The 13,678-nt window shown below is 46.8% G+C and overlaps 1 protein-coding gene across 5 annotated transcripts in view; it reads right to left on the minus strand.

The window, feature by feature from the left end:
- Positions 1-3,580: 3,580 nt before the first annotated feature.
- The window catches only part of LOC126532281 (uncharacterized), a 36,668-nt gene continuing 26,570 nt past the window's right edge, over positions 3,581-13,678 (minus strand). For 4 of the 5 annotated variants that reach the window (XM_055070930.2, XM_072288261.1, XM_072288264.1 and 1 more), the window contains 4 exons: positions 7,185-7,327; positions 6,950-7,078; positions 6,661-6,762; positions 3,581-4,779 (listed from right to left, as the gene is read on the minus strand). In XM_055070930.2, the coding sequence (XP_054926905.1) occupies positions 4,014-4,779; positions 6,661-6,762; positions 6,950-7,078; positions 7,185-7,327 (1,140 nt within the window). In that variant the 3' untranslated portion in view covers positions 3,581-4,013. The remainder of the gene's footprint in view (positions 4,780-6,660; positions 6,763-6,949; positions 7,079-7,184; positions 7,328-13,678) is intronic. The other variant, XM_072288262.1, reaches the window with a different exon arrangement.

Below are 13,678 nucleotides of genomic sequence, written 5' to 3' on the forward strand. Positions count from 1 at the left end.
CCGCCTGGTGGACTGCGCGTGATTCCCATTTTTAAATCTGGTGGTCTCTGCTTAGTCTCAAACTACAGGCCCATTTCACTAACAAGAATACGTTGTAAACTACTAGATCACATCACATCGTCCACCGTCCTGAAATTTTTAACAGAACACAAATTTCTTTTCTAGCAATCTGCATAGTTTTCTTCGTGGCTGTTCCTGTGAAACGCAACTGTTCGAATCGGCAAGTGATCCCCAAGGGGTTGTTCATAGTGCGTTAAAAATAGATGCTATATTCAGATTTTGTGAAAGCATTCGAGAAGGTTCTGCACATCCACTTAATGAAGCTTACCAATTTTAAAATGAACCGTAAGATTACAAAATTAATAGGCAATTAACGAAAGCCAATCGGTCTGAGTCAACAGGTACTCTTCACTTTCACATATAAAATACAGCATACAGCAGGGTTTTGTCCAGAGTCCAGTCTTGTTACTTACAGTTGAACCTCTAAATAACGAAATCCCTTTTGCAAGAATTTCATTGTTGCGAAATCAAACAGCACAGATAGGTAATGCGTCGCAGAATGAAACTTTACTGTCAAAATTCCACCCATAGGTGCTGGTGCGTCCGGTGCCAAGAACGAAAGTGATCGTATCTCGTTACCCAAAGGCAGCTGATTGAGATTATGGCCCCTTCGTGTAAATCTACATCCTGTGCCGAATCTTCACGCGATGCCTGTCAGGAGATACCAAAACAGGCGTTCTTGAAGCAAGAAATGCGCATTCCCGGATGATCGCTCAATCACGGCTCGATGCGTGGAACTCCATGCTGCGACCGCTACCTTAAAAGGAAGCTGAAGAGTTTTCCAGAAAAAATGAGTGAAGTGCTGTACGTAATGGTTTTCAACCCACTGAATTCGAATATTGCATCGAAATTGAGCGAAAGAAAGTGCCAACAAATTTTATTTCGACGAAAAGTGCAGCAGCAGACTCGGGCAGCTCGCACAACTCGTTTCCGCCTGTGATGGGTCGAGAGCCTCGCGACGTCAATATTGGTGTTCGCCCAGACCGGTCGCTGCCGCCACACATGAAGCACAGTGCAAGGTGGTTTGGCGCTGTGGTTTGGCGAGACGGTAATGGTGAATTTCGAGAGCTTGTGTTTCTCTGAGGAGTTCGGCGTTGCTCCCTACATGTATATGTAGCCGGCCTCTCCAAGAAGCAAAAGATGCTGGTAGCAAGCACTACTTTCGACGCGAACGAAAGCGAAGTGTTAGCATCTCCATGTGTTAGAAATGTTCTTTGGCGAGTATGTTTTTTCCAAAGCTGTATTCAGCGGTCTAGTGAGTTCGTTTCCGGGCAAACATCTGTACTGTTATGTTCCTGCATGCCTCCACCTGGACCGTAAGGAGGGATGCGATCGTCAGCATTTGTGTGCTGCCCCAAAGCTGTCGGCAATCTACACAGACTGTTTACATGCGGGAAAAGTTTTCCGGCTCTTGTAGCACGTGTAGTGGCATTCATCAGCGTGCCATCCGCACGTTACTCGTAACGGGAGCCATAAAGGCGGCGAATTCCGTCTGCTACGTGAGACAGCCGGTTTCTCTGTGCGCAAGGGGGAGTGCAGCGTCCTGGCGTGCGCCGGCTTTCAATCACACGAAAACTTTACACTTGCACTGCATTATGGTAGCTGCATGTTGGCTGTTTGACAACACACGTGCGAATAGAAAATTAACGGCGGTTTGCGACGAAACCTGCATCAAGGGTGGGAGATGAACATGTACCTTCCGTTCAGCATGCTAACACGAAGGAGCTAGCAATAAATCAAAATCCAGGTTTGGACGAGTTCGTGTATTCATAAGGTCTTCGTAGACAAGTTACCATCTGTCCACCCGCACCCGTCCCGCCTTTGTGCGTTCGTTGCCCCGACCTTTTCGCGCTGCGTTTAGAAAGCCTGCTAGCAGAAAGTCGTACTCTCACTCATTCACGCATTATTGATAAACTCTGGTAGTAATCGTCGCCATGGAAGTGGTTGGAGCCCAGCACTGTTGTTCTTGAGCGCTTGAAATTCTTTCGATTCACAGCAGCCTCCCACTTAGCTGCAAGCTTCTTGTCTTGAGGAGAGTAATGGAACATCGTCGCGGCCGCTGGTGTTCGTGCAACCGTAGGCTGCACAGAACGCCGGCATGATCGACCCACCACTTCAATTGATGCTGCGCACGTCAACTACCACTCTACATACACAGAAACAATGGAATGCAGGCTCGAGCGAGGCAGACTACGACGGCACGCACGCAAAAACAAGCGCAGTCAGGCACGGTCGCGGAGACTGCGAAGGAGCGGAACACCAGTGCCGACGTCACTACGGCGCGGTTTCTGGTCTCCGCTTGCATCGTCAGCAGCAGCGCGCGGCGCGGCACTCGACGGGGGGCGGAGCGACAGTGATATTTGACAGATATTACGTCGTTCCTAAGTGAAAAATCCTGCCCAAAATTTTACGTGCATGGCTTATAAGGTTCCCGCATCCGTGTACACGTGTCTTATTGAATTCGACACTTCAGCTTCCCTTTAAGCACCATAAATAATTCTCTGTCGGTGGGATGTGAATTTCATTGTTTATGCTACATTTTTCTCGCCAAGGCACATTATGCACTGCACCAGGTGTGCAAAAACCGTCGTCACATGCCGGTATCAATATGCTGCTGCTTCAAACGGCAGATCAACAAACAAGATGGCGGCCGTGACATGTTTCCGGCACGATCGCTTCTGGCGCTTGGTCGTTTTTGTAAGCAAAAGTAGTGGTATTTTACGCAATTTTAGTGCAAAGCAATCATATTTGAGCACCTTTTGGAGTCTGCTAGCCTTGCGCAAGTAGGTAATATGCGGGGTTACGTTCCGGCAAATTTTGTTGATGTGGGATTGTAGTACAGCAACTTTTCGCTGTCGAGAGGTACGAAGTGCATTGAATCCTATGCGCATTTGCTGGCGATACGAAAATATTTCGATGTGAGAATTTTGCAGTCACGGGATTTCTTTATCGCGAGTTTCCAGTGCATATTAATGACATAGGAAACACTCTTCTACTACCAGGTCATTCGCAAACGACTCGCAACAAAGACCTTTACTGCCTAATCGCCAGAAGCTGCAGCACGGCACCTAGCACATTGTAAGCAACCGTACAAATGGAAGAACTTGTGTTTCTTGAGCTTATCAGGAAAAGTATGCACTAATTGGTTAATGTACTTTGGCTCCAAAACAACATATTTATCCGCATTCATATTTATCAACCAAAAAGACCTTGAGGCTTTGGCATTGCCTTCGGCACTGTTGGTCACATTACAATATCCACTGCGAGAAGTAACTCTACCTTGAAAGCAGTGGTAAACAGCTAGATTCATCACAAACATTGCACAGCAAAACTACTGCTTTCAGGGCACCCAGGAGGGTGGTTGGCACTGTAATAAGTTGCTCAGGCATGAAAAAATGGCACCTCTTTCACTTACAGACTCCAGTGACATGAGCTGCAAGCCAGCCGACATTTGCTCGAATAGGAGTACACCACTCCTAACATCACTAAGAACAAATCACTTTCACTTGTGAAGGCAAGCTGACATGATGTATGCATTTATTGTCTTTCCATTTGCCAATGTACAGTTCAGTGTAAACAAAAACAAACAGCAAAAGAGGAATGCATAATGCCTATAGTTGCTACAACAGTAGCCTAACTCTGTTGGTGCTTGCAGTGCACTAGACAAAATGTGTATTTGATACAAAATGTTTAAAAAAAAAAAGTCTGCAAATGCCAGGTTATTTAACAAAATGAGAACAATTTAACCCTGACCTCCCACTACCGTTGTGGGAAAAGAAACAAGAAATCAACATAAATAGGCATGGTCCGTGTCAACACAGTGAAATAGGCTTGCACCTTGCAAACTTCTCTTTTGACTGCATGACTGCAATTTCACAGCAGTGATGCAGCCCCCCCCCCCCCCCTTTCTGCAGCTACTGTCGCTTACATGGCGCACAGGGTGTTCAAAAGGCTCAATACCTGCGCATGCTACCCCCCGACGAGTAGCGGTCCCCTGTGCTAAAGCTACTTCCCACCCCACCATTGGAGAGGCTGTTTGTGTAGCCTCCGCTGCCCACAGCAACAGTGTTGGTACTGCTGGCGCCACGACTGGTTGTGCTACTGCCAACGGCGCTGCTCCAGCGATGATGATGATGGTCTCCACTGCCACCGTTCCACGAGGAAGAGCTCTCTGGCTTGCGCGATGAGGACGAGGAAGAAACCCACTGCTGTGATCCACTGCTTGAGGTGGCAAAGCCAGCGCTGCTGCTGCCGCCAGCTTTGGTCCAGGACGGGACGGCAAAAGCACTACTGCTGCGGCCTGTGCTAGCCCCGTCATAGGACGACGAATGCTCCCTGCGACTCGTGCCTTCAGAGCGCCACTCATCTCGCATTGAGGGCCTTCGCGATGACGACGACGACGAGGCTGGTGGTGGCGGTGGTGCGGCCAATGAGCTGCGTGCTCCATTGTGTCGATAGTCAGAGTTCCGGTTGCTCGAGAAACTCTGGCTCCCCAGGGATGAGGAAGGCATGTGGTGGCTGCTGCCGTGTGTGCTGCCGTGTGTGCTCCCGTGGCTGCTGCCGTGACCGCCACTGCTGCTGTGGTGGTGGTGGTGGCTGCTACTGCTGTGATGACTGTGGCGACTGCTGCTGCTGCCGCCTCCCCCAAAGCGCTCATCTCGGTCTGAACGCTGGCTCACTGGCTTGCTGCTGCTCGAGGCACTGCTTTCATACTCGGGCCTGGTGTTTGTGAGCAGGGTATTAGTACCAATGGTGTAAAATAGCGTAGCACAGGTTTAGGAGACAGAACTCATTGCAAGCCTTAAGATAGAAGTGCATTCCATTTAGGATTGATTTATAGAACACACTACTATTTTGTGCGCCTCTGAAGTATGACACGTCCTAAAGGAACAAAGCCAGCACAGCTGCCTGCTACTGGCAGCCAAATGAAAAACTTGTAACGTTTGGTCCCTGGACCTAAGGGAGAGAACTCAATGGTAAAGGTGCAAGATTTCAATAAATTGAGGGCTATGCATTCTAGAGAAGAAAATGCTAATGGGGCGGCATAGCATACAACTGTTTAATAGCATTGACACCTCTGCTGGTACACATCTTCCTCCAGGCATCATGCATGACCGAGTTTACAAATTTACACTAGTGTGCCAAGCATTTAAACAATGACAGTGTCTCTTCCTCCCAAAGCCGCACACACTACTCAGTGCACAGAAATATTTTTAGGACAGAAGGAGCCTGCACAAGATTTTCTGATTTCTGCTAGTGCTCTGCAACTTCCAATTTAAGATTTTATACTTGGAGCTGGAACAGTTCATTAATTAGTTGGTAGCTATACACTAGAAAAGACTGTTGGTGGCCTTTAAAAACAAAAGCTCCAGTCCACGCTTGTTAGAACGGACCCGCATATAACAGACTTTTGGATATAACGGACCATATTTCAGCCTTAGTTCTACTTATTTTATTAATGCAACGAAGTTCGCTTTTAACAGACCGCGCTACAATGGACTATCGGATACAGCGGACGAAATTAGCAGCAATTTTTTTTTCAAAATCGGGCGCAAGAAACATTTTTTTGCCGTGTCAATACGGGCCAACAACTGACTTGGAGGTCAGATGATGATTGTGGCTCAATATCGCGCATGCGAGGGAGGAAGGTGGGGCGGCAACACACCGCCTTCTTTTGCGCACGAGGCACAGACAGGGGGTTCTACTTCGGCGGCTGCTGCATACGGCATAACTGCCTTCATTGAAAGCGATCTGCGATGTGGACAAAGTGTGCCCACTGCCGGTGGCTTCGTATATGCTGTGCTTTCGACGTTGAAGCGAGAGACAGCACGAAGGCCAATTCGGTCGCTGCTGCTGCCGAGCTTATCTTGTCTAATTTGCTATCGCAACCGATGCTTTGCATTTCGGGCGAAACTGTGAGCTTTTATGTTTGTCTTTTACTCTGGACGTTCTTCACTCACTTTTGCAATAAAGTTGTTAGACATCATGATCAAAGTCTCGGAAGTGAGGCATTTCGGATATTACGGCCTTCGGATGAAATAGACATTTTTTGTCTGCATTATCAGGGTCTGTTGTAACAACAGTGGACTGTATTAGCATATCAACATTTTGCTCTCAGATTTTCGTCCTGTGTAAGCATCATAACAGTGTTGGTGCTGGCCACATCAACCTCCATCCCCATTCTTCTCACCAAATTAGGATGCAAAATCACTGTTGCTGTTCTCTTTTTAAGGTAAAAAAGATTGAAGTTCCTCTTCTTTATCTTATCAATGTTTGTATTGCAACATGTAACTTTGAGACTGGGCAACAATAAAAAGAAGCATGTCCAGGACTATCAGTCTGTTCCCTAGGTGCAATTTAGCACCAAGGGAATGACAACCCAACACACAGCTGCCTCTGGCGAACCTCTGCTGTAACATGAAAATGCTGAACCAGCTTATAAAAGGTGCGAATGTAGTTGTCAGTCATCATATCTGAAATGAATTTTAAACTACACTTGAACCAAATGACTAAGTGTGCTTCTTATGGTGTGCCTCGAGTAATCTAGGTGAGCTTGGGTGTGCTGAAGAAGGAAAGGTTGCTGCCAACTGGTTCTCTCACCTAGACGGATGGGATCGTCTCCGTTCTGCATAATATGCGTCTTCCTCCCTCCTGTCAGGGACGAGTGGTCGCTTGACAGCACGTCGTGTTTCTTCTACCCGGCTAAAATAGAAAGGTAACCGGAAGACATCAAAAAAGGACTCCCATGAATCTTGGTTCTCAATATATACAATGTGCCATCTAGTGATTTTTCCACTATGTCGATGACGTGATCTCAAACACAGATGCACAGAGCAACATCTGCACTATATGATAGAAGTAAACTGACAAAAGTAAGCACAAAGCTTACCCAACATACAGCTGTCTCTGGCGAAGCTCTTCCCTCTCCTTCTGGATGCGCTCCCTCTCCTGACGTTGTTTCTCGCGCTCAAGACAGATGAGCTCCAGCTTCTCGCGCTCCAGCTTTTCCCGCTCAATCCTGACAGAAGACACAAAAGATAAGTTATTGGCTCCACTCACATCCATACTATGTCACACTACACAAAGTGACAAAAAATTTATATTATGAGATGAAGGCCACCTGCCTTAGACGCTCTCGCTCACGTTCCAGCCGGTACGCCTCTTCCCTTCGCTTGCGCTCCAGCTCCCGCTGTCGCAAGGTGTCATGATAGTTGCGCCGCTCCTCTTCACGCAGATCAATGCGTTCTCGCACGCGCATGCGTTCCTCCTGCATTGGCACATGAAAAAATGAAGTCTTCCCTATCATATATTTGCAACTATGCATTTCTTGTTACTGTGTTATGCCCCATATTTACACAAGGTATAATTGCCACATTTACCTAACTCTAATACAGCTGAACCCACTTATAACAATACCGTGTTTACTTGCATAATAGGCAAACTCGCATAATAAGCGCACCCCCAGTTTGGTCACGGAAAATCTGATTTTTTTGCATTTCCGCGCATAATAGGCGCACCCCGAACTTGGCACTGTGATCAGCACTGTATTTACACGATTGCAAGCCGACGCCCTCCTCCCTCTCCATCTCAGGAGGAAAAAGAAAAGAAAAAGAAAAAGAAAAACCACGCATGCACATTCCACAACCCAAGCTTATTAACGTATTTGCTGAACTGACTACTAGCCCTCATTAATGTTGCTGCCGTCACAGCTGCTGAGGACCCACGGCACGTACAACATCGCGAAAACCAGTTCTTCCGTTAACCATCGTTAAGTACCGATACTCCCCTCCCCGAATCGCCGCGAAGCCAGCGAGCATGACAACCTAATCGGCCGTAGAAACAAAGAGAGAAAAAAAAAACATTAAAGAGCGAAAAATAGTTCTTCCATCAACTATCGATAACACCCCCCCCCCTCTTCCAAACCACCACGCGGATGTAAGCTTTTCGCTACCCTTGCTGAGGCAGCTCGGAAAGCTGGGCGACTCGACACAAGCGACAGTGCAATCACCATCGATGCTCCACACAGGCAAAGAAAAGAAAAAACGCCAAATTTCGCCATTTTGCAAGCGGTGTGCAGTTTGTGTGGTTGCGTTTTCCACAAGGGGGAAGTACGAGAGCTACATGGCTGCATTGAAACTGAAAGCTGTGCAGTATGCACTGGAGCATGGGAACCATGCTGCAAGCAGACACTGGAGAAACCAGCATTCGCTGGTTTCTCTGGCGCTGGTTTCACTGGCGAGGTCAGCAGGAAAAACTTCAGGCCACCAAGAAGTCTCGACGGGCTTTCCGCGGTGCAAAGTTCGGAAAGTATCCGCAAGTGGAGGAGCAACTCGTTCAACACATACAGGGCCTTCGACAGGACAGTTGTGCAGTGTCTCCCGACATAGACTTAATAAATGTCTTAATAAATTTTACATGTGTGTGCAGTCGACGTCTCTTCCCTGTTCATTAAAAGGCAAGTAGTTTTCCTACTTTAGTTTTCCTTCTTTACTGGGTTTATTGGTAAATTATGTGAGAGTAGCCATATTCCTGACATATGTTCAAATTTAAAGCGCGAGAATGCGAGTTGAAAAAATTTTGTAAATTTTACCCCGCGTAATAGGCACACCCCGAACTTTGAGCCGGATTTTCTGAAAAGTGTGCCTATTATGCGAGTAAATACGATACTCAAGTGCCACGAAAATTGCATTGTTATAACCGGGTTGCATGAAAAAAATGAAGATAGGGGGATGGCGGAGCTGTTGTGAAAAAACCAATGGCAGATAGGCCAGTGCCCCTCCCTACCACCTTCCTCCATCCGGCTGCAGATTGTGTTCACCCATTGTGCTTCCTGGGCACTCCGGTCGCACGTAACAAGCCGTGGCTGTCAGCGTTAATGAATGGCACTGCTATAACAACTGCAAAGAGGGGTCACGAGTGGCAAGCAATATGTGAGCACCGCCAAGGCATCGCTTTGGTAGCCCCAAAAAGACCTTAAAAAATTGCGAGAAGGCTGCTGCGGCAGCCTGTCAGCTAGAGAAATCCAGAAGAAACACTGAGGCGAGATTGCCACAGGCATCCCGCCACGTACTTCTCACTGGCTTGCACGAGAAAACCCTATGTCCATCAGCCTTGCATGCTTTACGTGAAGCTTGCTGACATCCTTCTCCCAGGCACCCAGGTGCTCCACGTAGTGCAGCGGAAGGTTGCTCGCAAAAACGAAGCCTTGGAGGGACTAAATCATCTGCCGGCCCTCCTGTGAGGACAATGTTGAGGCAGCCTGCCCTATCGCGTTATCGCTGCCATCATCGCCGTCTCTATCTGACACAAGCACGTTCGCAATGGTCGCCTCATCGGTAGGAAGAATTTCCAAAATCTGTAGCTGTGCGCCTTCTTTTCACCGGCAACATCGTGCATTGACGATCAGCGGGCGGATCAGCCATCTTCCGTTTCGGCAGAAAGTAAAACAAGGCTGAGAAAGCGCGTGGCCAGGAACGATTTCAACGCAAAAAAAAAGACGAACGCGAGCGATTAAGCTGCTGGCACAACTGCACTGAATGAGGAGCCAGCGAGCAACGTACAAGCAAGCTGGGAGCAGCGCAGTTGGCATGGTCCATTTGTGTTTCGGAGAGTGGGCAGCGTAGAGCTATGGGCACAGCCCATTAGTGTTCGGAGGGGTGGAAGGGCGATGGAAAGAGGCACGTGGAGACGGCTGGAAAATGAGCGTGCGGCAGCTGTTGGTGGTGGTGGTGGTGATAAACTTCAGCAGCGGCCCATCATGCAGCAACTCGAATTTCTCATTTTCTTTCTTTCTTTTCAAGGATTATGCATTTCACTACCTTTCGGTTCGGACACCCAGCAGTCAGACTTCATCGTTATAACCGATAATGCAGCATCGGGGCATTGTAGTAAGCGCGTTATTTCACTATGGAAAACATACAAAGTTGATGATGCAGCAGCTTCTCATTGTCGTAAACGTCGACTGTACATGTGAAATTCAATGCACATCCAATTTTCTAACTATAAAATGTAGCATAATTCCAAACACTTGCAAGAACCTAAATTTATTCACACTTAACTGTTTCACTACCATGCCTATTCAAATCGATAAATTTGAACAACACATTTCAAGTTAAAGTTCTCTCTCACGCATGTGGTTTGCGGGTGTCTAGAGCCACCTGGGTAAGAAAGTGAGAATTGTAATACGTGGATCCGCAATGTTTTGTTTCTTTTTGCTTTCCAGCGGTTCTCAAGCAGCACAAAAAAGTTTCAGACTGCCGCACACTTGCCTTGATCATGGCATCGTCATCGCGCACAGGTTTCCCAAAGGACTTCTGTTTTTAGCAACTTGAGTTGCGGTGGTGCCACATGGACCAAAAGTGCAACCCATCCCTCGTGAACAATACCGCTGTGCGCGAAATGCGGAGCACCGGTAATCGGCAAACGACACTTTTTTTTTCCCCCGATAACAAATGTTTCACACTAGTGGATACATGCTGGGGCATGTGCTAGAGGCATACTAGCCTGTTGACTGGTAACCTGTAAATACTTCATTGTATTCCTGAATAAATCAAGCTGTGTTTTTCTCAGCACAAACTTCGCGCTCGCCTGTTTGTGGCAGCATTAATACACCTGTAATATTTTTGATATGTATATATGAAGCTAAATGCATTAAGCTTGAAGAGTTGCAAGCAGATAACTATGAGGCTTACGAGTTGATTCTGAATGCAAATATGTAAATAGCAATGCACTGAGCAAAGTTTTTCTTTTTTCTCAAAACATGGTTTTTGGTCACTTTGCTTGTTTTCTGTATTAAAATCTTAGGATCTAAGACAGCTAGAGCTATTATTTCTTTTGCAGCACAAAGCTAAATGTATTGGGAATGCAACACTGAGAGCAGATTTTTTAATTTTCAGCTCCAAATATTTTTATTTACATTTACATTTGCTCTTGTTATTGATACTGTGAACACAGAACTTCAATGGGCTGTAAAGTGACAAATAATTGTTCAAATTCGTATCTGTTTCCAGCATTGCTATCCTTATGCACTCTAATATCCAACTATATGTTGTCTGAAAATTTCCTTTTAGCAGGTAAATTTTAGTTGTTTCAACAAACAATAGAAGGTGATTATTAACTGTCTCGGCAACTACTATGTATATACAAAATATAATTCAATATTTAAAATAAGCACAGAACAATGAATAGCACATGCAGTTTTATCAGATTTTATCAACAAATAACAGTTATCTCAACAACCCATGACCCCCTTAAATCAGTAATGCCTATGCACCACGTGGGGAGCCTGCATGGACCGGGAGTATTTTTCTCATACTGACATGGCTGCGGCACCGAAATGGGGCCCTTAACACTATCACATTAATAACTGCATACAACTACGCTAAAATAGTTGCAGAATGTCTCCGTTAGCGGATGCTTGACTCATCCAAGTGTGGCTTTACGGCAGTGTGAGGGGACGCCACACTTAAGGGGGGACGCAGCCCTCGGAAACCGAAAAATCGCGAAAAAGTCTATTTCTGAAAAACTATTTTTGGGTTGTATGTCTCATAAACTACCTGTTCTGTAATTATCAGCACCTAATTTAACCACAAAGAAAAAAAAACTTTTGAGGCCACAAGGGGCCCACAAAACGTGCAAATACTGAAATGAAGTCGAAGTTCGAACGCGCGCCATTCCTCGCCCATGCAGCCTGCCTGCGTGCGTCATCTTGGCGTCGTTTTGACCGTGAATTCTTTGTTTCTGTTTTGCCGCTTTGCAAAATGGCATTGTTGGCATGATTGAGGCGCTATTGGCATTTTCACGCAATGCGATGGGGAGCGCCGATTGGCCAGTGCAGCGCGTTCAAATCCCGCGGGCTAAAGCGCTCCTGCCATTGGCTGCTGTGCGGACGGCGGCAACGGCAGCTGCTCCCTTCGATGCCGTACTTGCGTCGTCGTTGCCCCTTGCTCCATCCACCTCAACAGACGTCTGCTTGCGAGCTACGCTCTTTTAGATTATTTTCGCAGCTTTTTTTTTTCTCGCTAATTCTTTGTTGCACGCGATGCCGGCAACGAAGGCCAAAACAGTGCAGATGTTTGGTGCGCGGAAGTGCGATATGCGAGTTGTACGAGCATCAAACTTCCGATCTTCCACAGTGAGTGCCAACTGCATAGACACTTGCAGCAGCAGAACTGTGCTGTCAGCTGTCGCCAGTCAAGAATCCGACACATTGAATGTGCCTGGCACCGTAAGAGCTAATTAGAAGCTCCACAGGAACTTTCTAATAGGAACACAGGTGTTCAACTTTAAGGCCTGTTTTCTCAGAATGGATTTTTTCGCTAGTAGTGGTGCTGGGGAAGGCAATATCTCAAGAACTGCTCTTCAAATTTGTTTTGTTTTTTTTTAATTCTGTTCCTGAATGACTTTGCCAGGGTGTAACAAGCTTCTTTTTCTGAAAGCTAGTGCAGTTACCGTATCTACTCGCATAATGATCGCACTCGCGTAATGATCGCACCCCTAAATTTTGTCGTCAAAATTCGATTTTTTTTATTTCCCGCGTAATGATCGCACCCCGAACTTGCCGCAGCGATATGTCGTGTGCTAAGTCTAGCTAATAATGATCGCGTTTACCATCTGTCGAATGCTACGCGAACGACTCTTCAAGACAAGCCAAGCGGCCTGCACGCACCAAATATTAAGTAGATGCCTCATTTCATTACTTTCATCACTTTCCGCACTTCCATGACAAAATGAGGTACAACCAAAATCGCCTTTATTATGGGTTGGCTTTATAATGGTTGATGTCAACAAAAACAATAAAGGCGCATTTCGATTCTTTTCATCTGCTTTTGCACTCGTGAGCACGCAACAAATCGCGCGCGGCAATGATAGTAGTCACGTTTACTCTGATACGTTAAAAGTGTACCCTATTCATACGCCGACGCTTGTAACACAGCTAAGATATTCACCCACCCTTAGCGGAAACGTGCCGTATTGGGATAGTAGTGAAGACAGATGCCGCAGTTTCCGCAGCACGTCGGCCATGCATTTCTATGTCACTGGCAGCTAAGCGCGCCTACCTGCCGTATTTACCCGCGTATAACCCGCCCCTGCGTATAACCCGCACCCCTAACTTTGAACTCGGCGGAAAAAAAAAAAAAAAACTCGCGTATAACCCGCACGTTTACCTGAAACAAAAAATGAGCGCTAGAAAGATGCAACTGAAAGATGCAACTCACACTCAGTGATCATTTCGTTTTCAGAACATTTATTCAAACGACCGTCACCACGTCACTGGTTATCCGATTCTTAATCGTCGCCGCTCTCACTACTGCCATCCGAGGCTTCATCGCCACTCTCAAAGACGTAGTCGTCCTCGGAACCATCCAAACTATTACTGATCGCACATTTTTTAAAGCTTTTGCGCACCAAATCGGCCGGTATCGCTTTCCACGCATCCACGATCCACTGGCACAGCAATGGAATATCAGGCCTTCGCACGCGTCCCGTCGGTGTGAGGGCGTAAATGCCGTCGGCCATCCACTGGGCATACAGCCGCTTCACGTGTGCCTTGAACGGCTTGTTCAGGCACACGTCGAGTGGCTGTAGCATGGACGTCATGCCGCCAGGTATTATGACG

This window comes from Dermacentor andersoni, chromosome 5, assembly GCF_023375885.2.
Source record: "Dermacentor andersoni chromosome 5, qqDerAnde1_hic_scaffold, whole genome shotgun sequence".
Lineage (NCBI taxonomy): Eukaryota > Metazoa > Arthropoda > Arachnida > Ixodida > Ixodidae > Dermacentor > Dermacentor andersoni.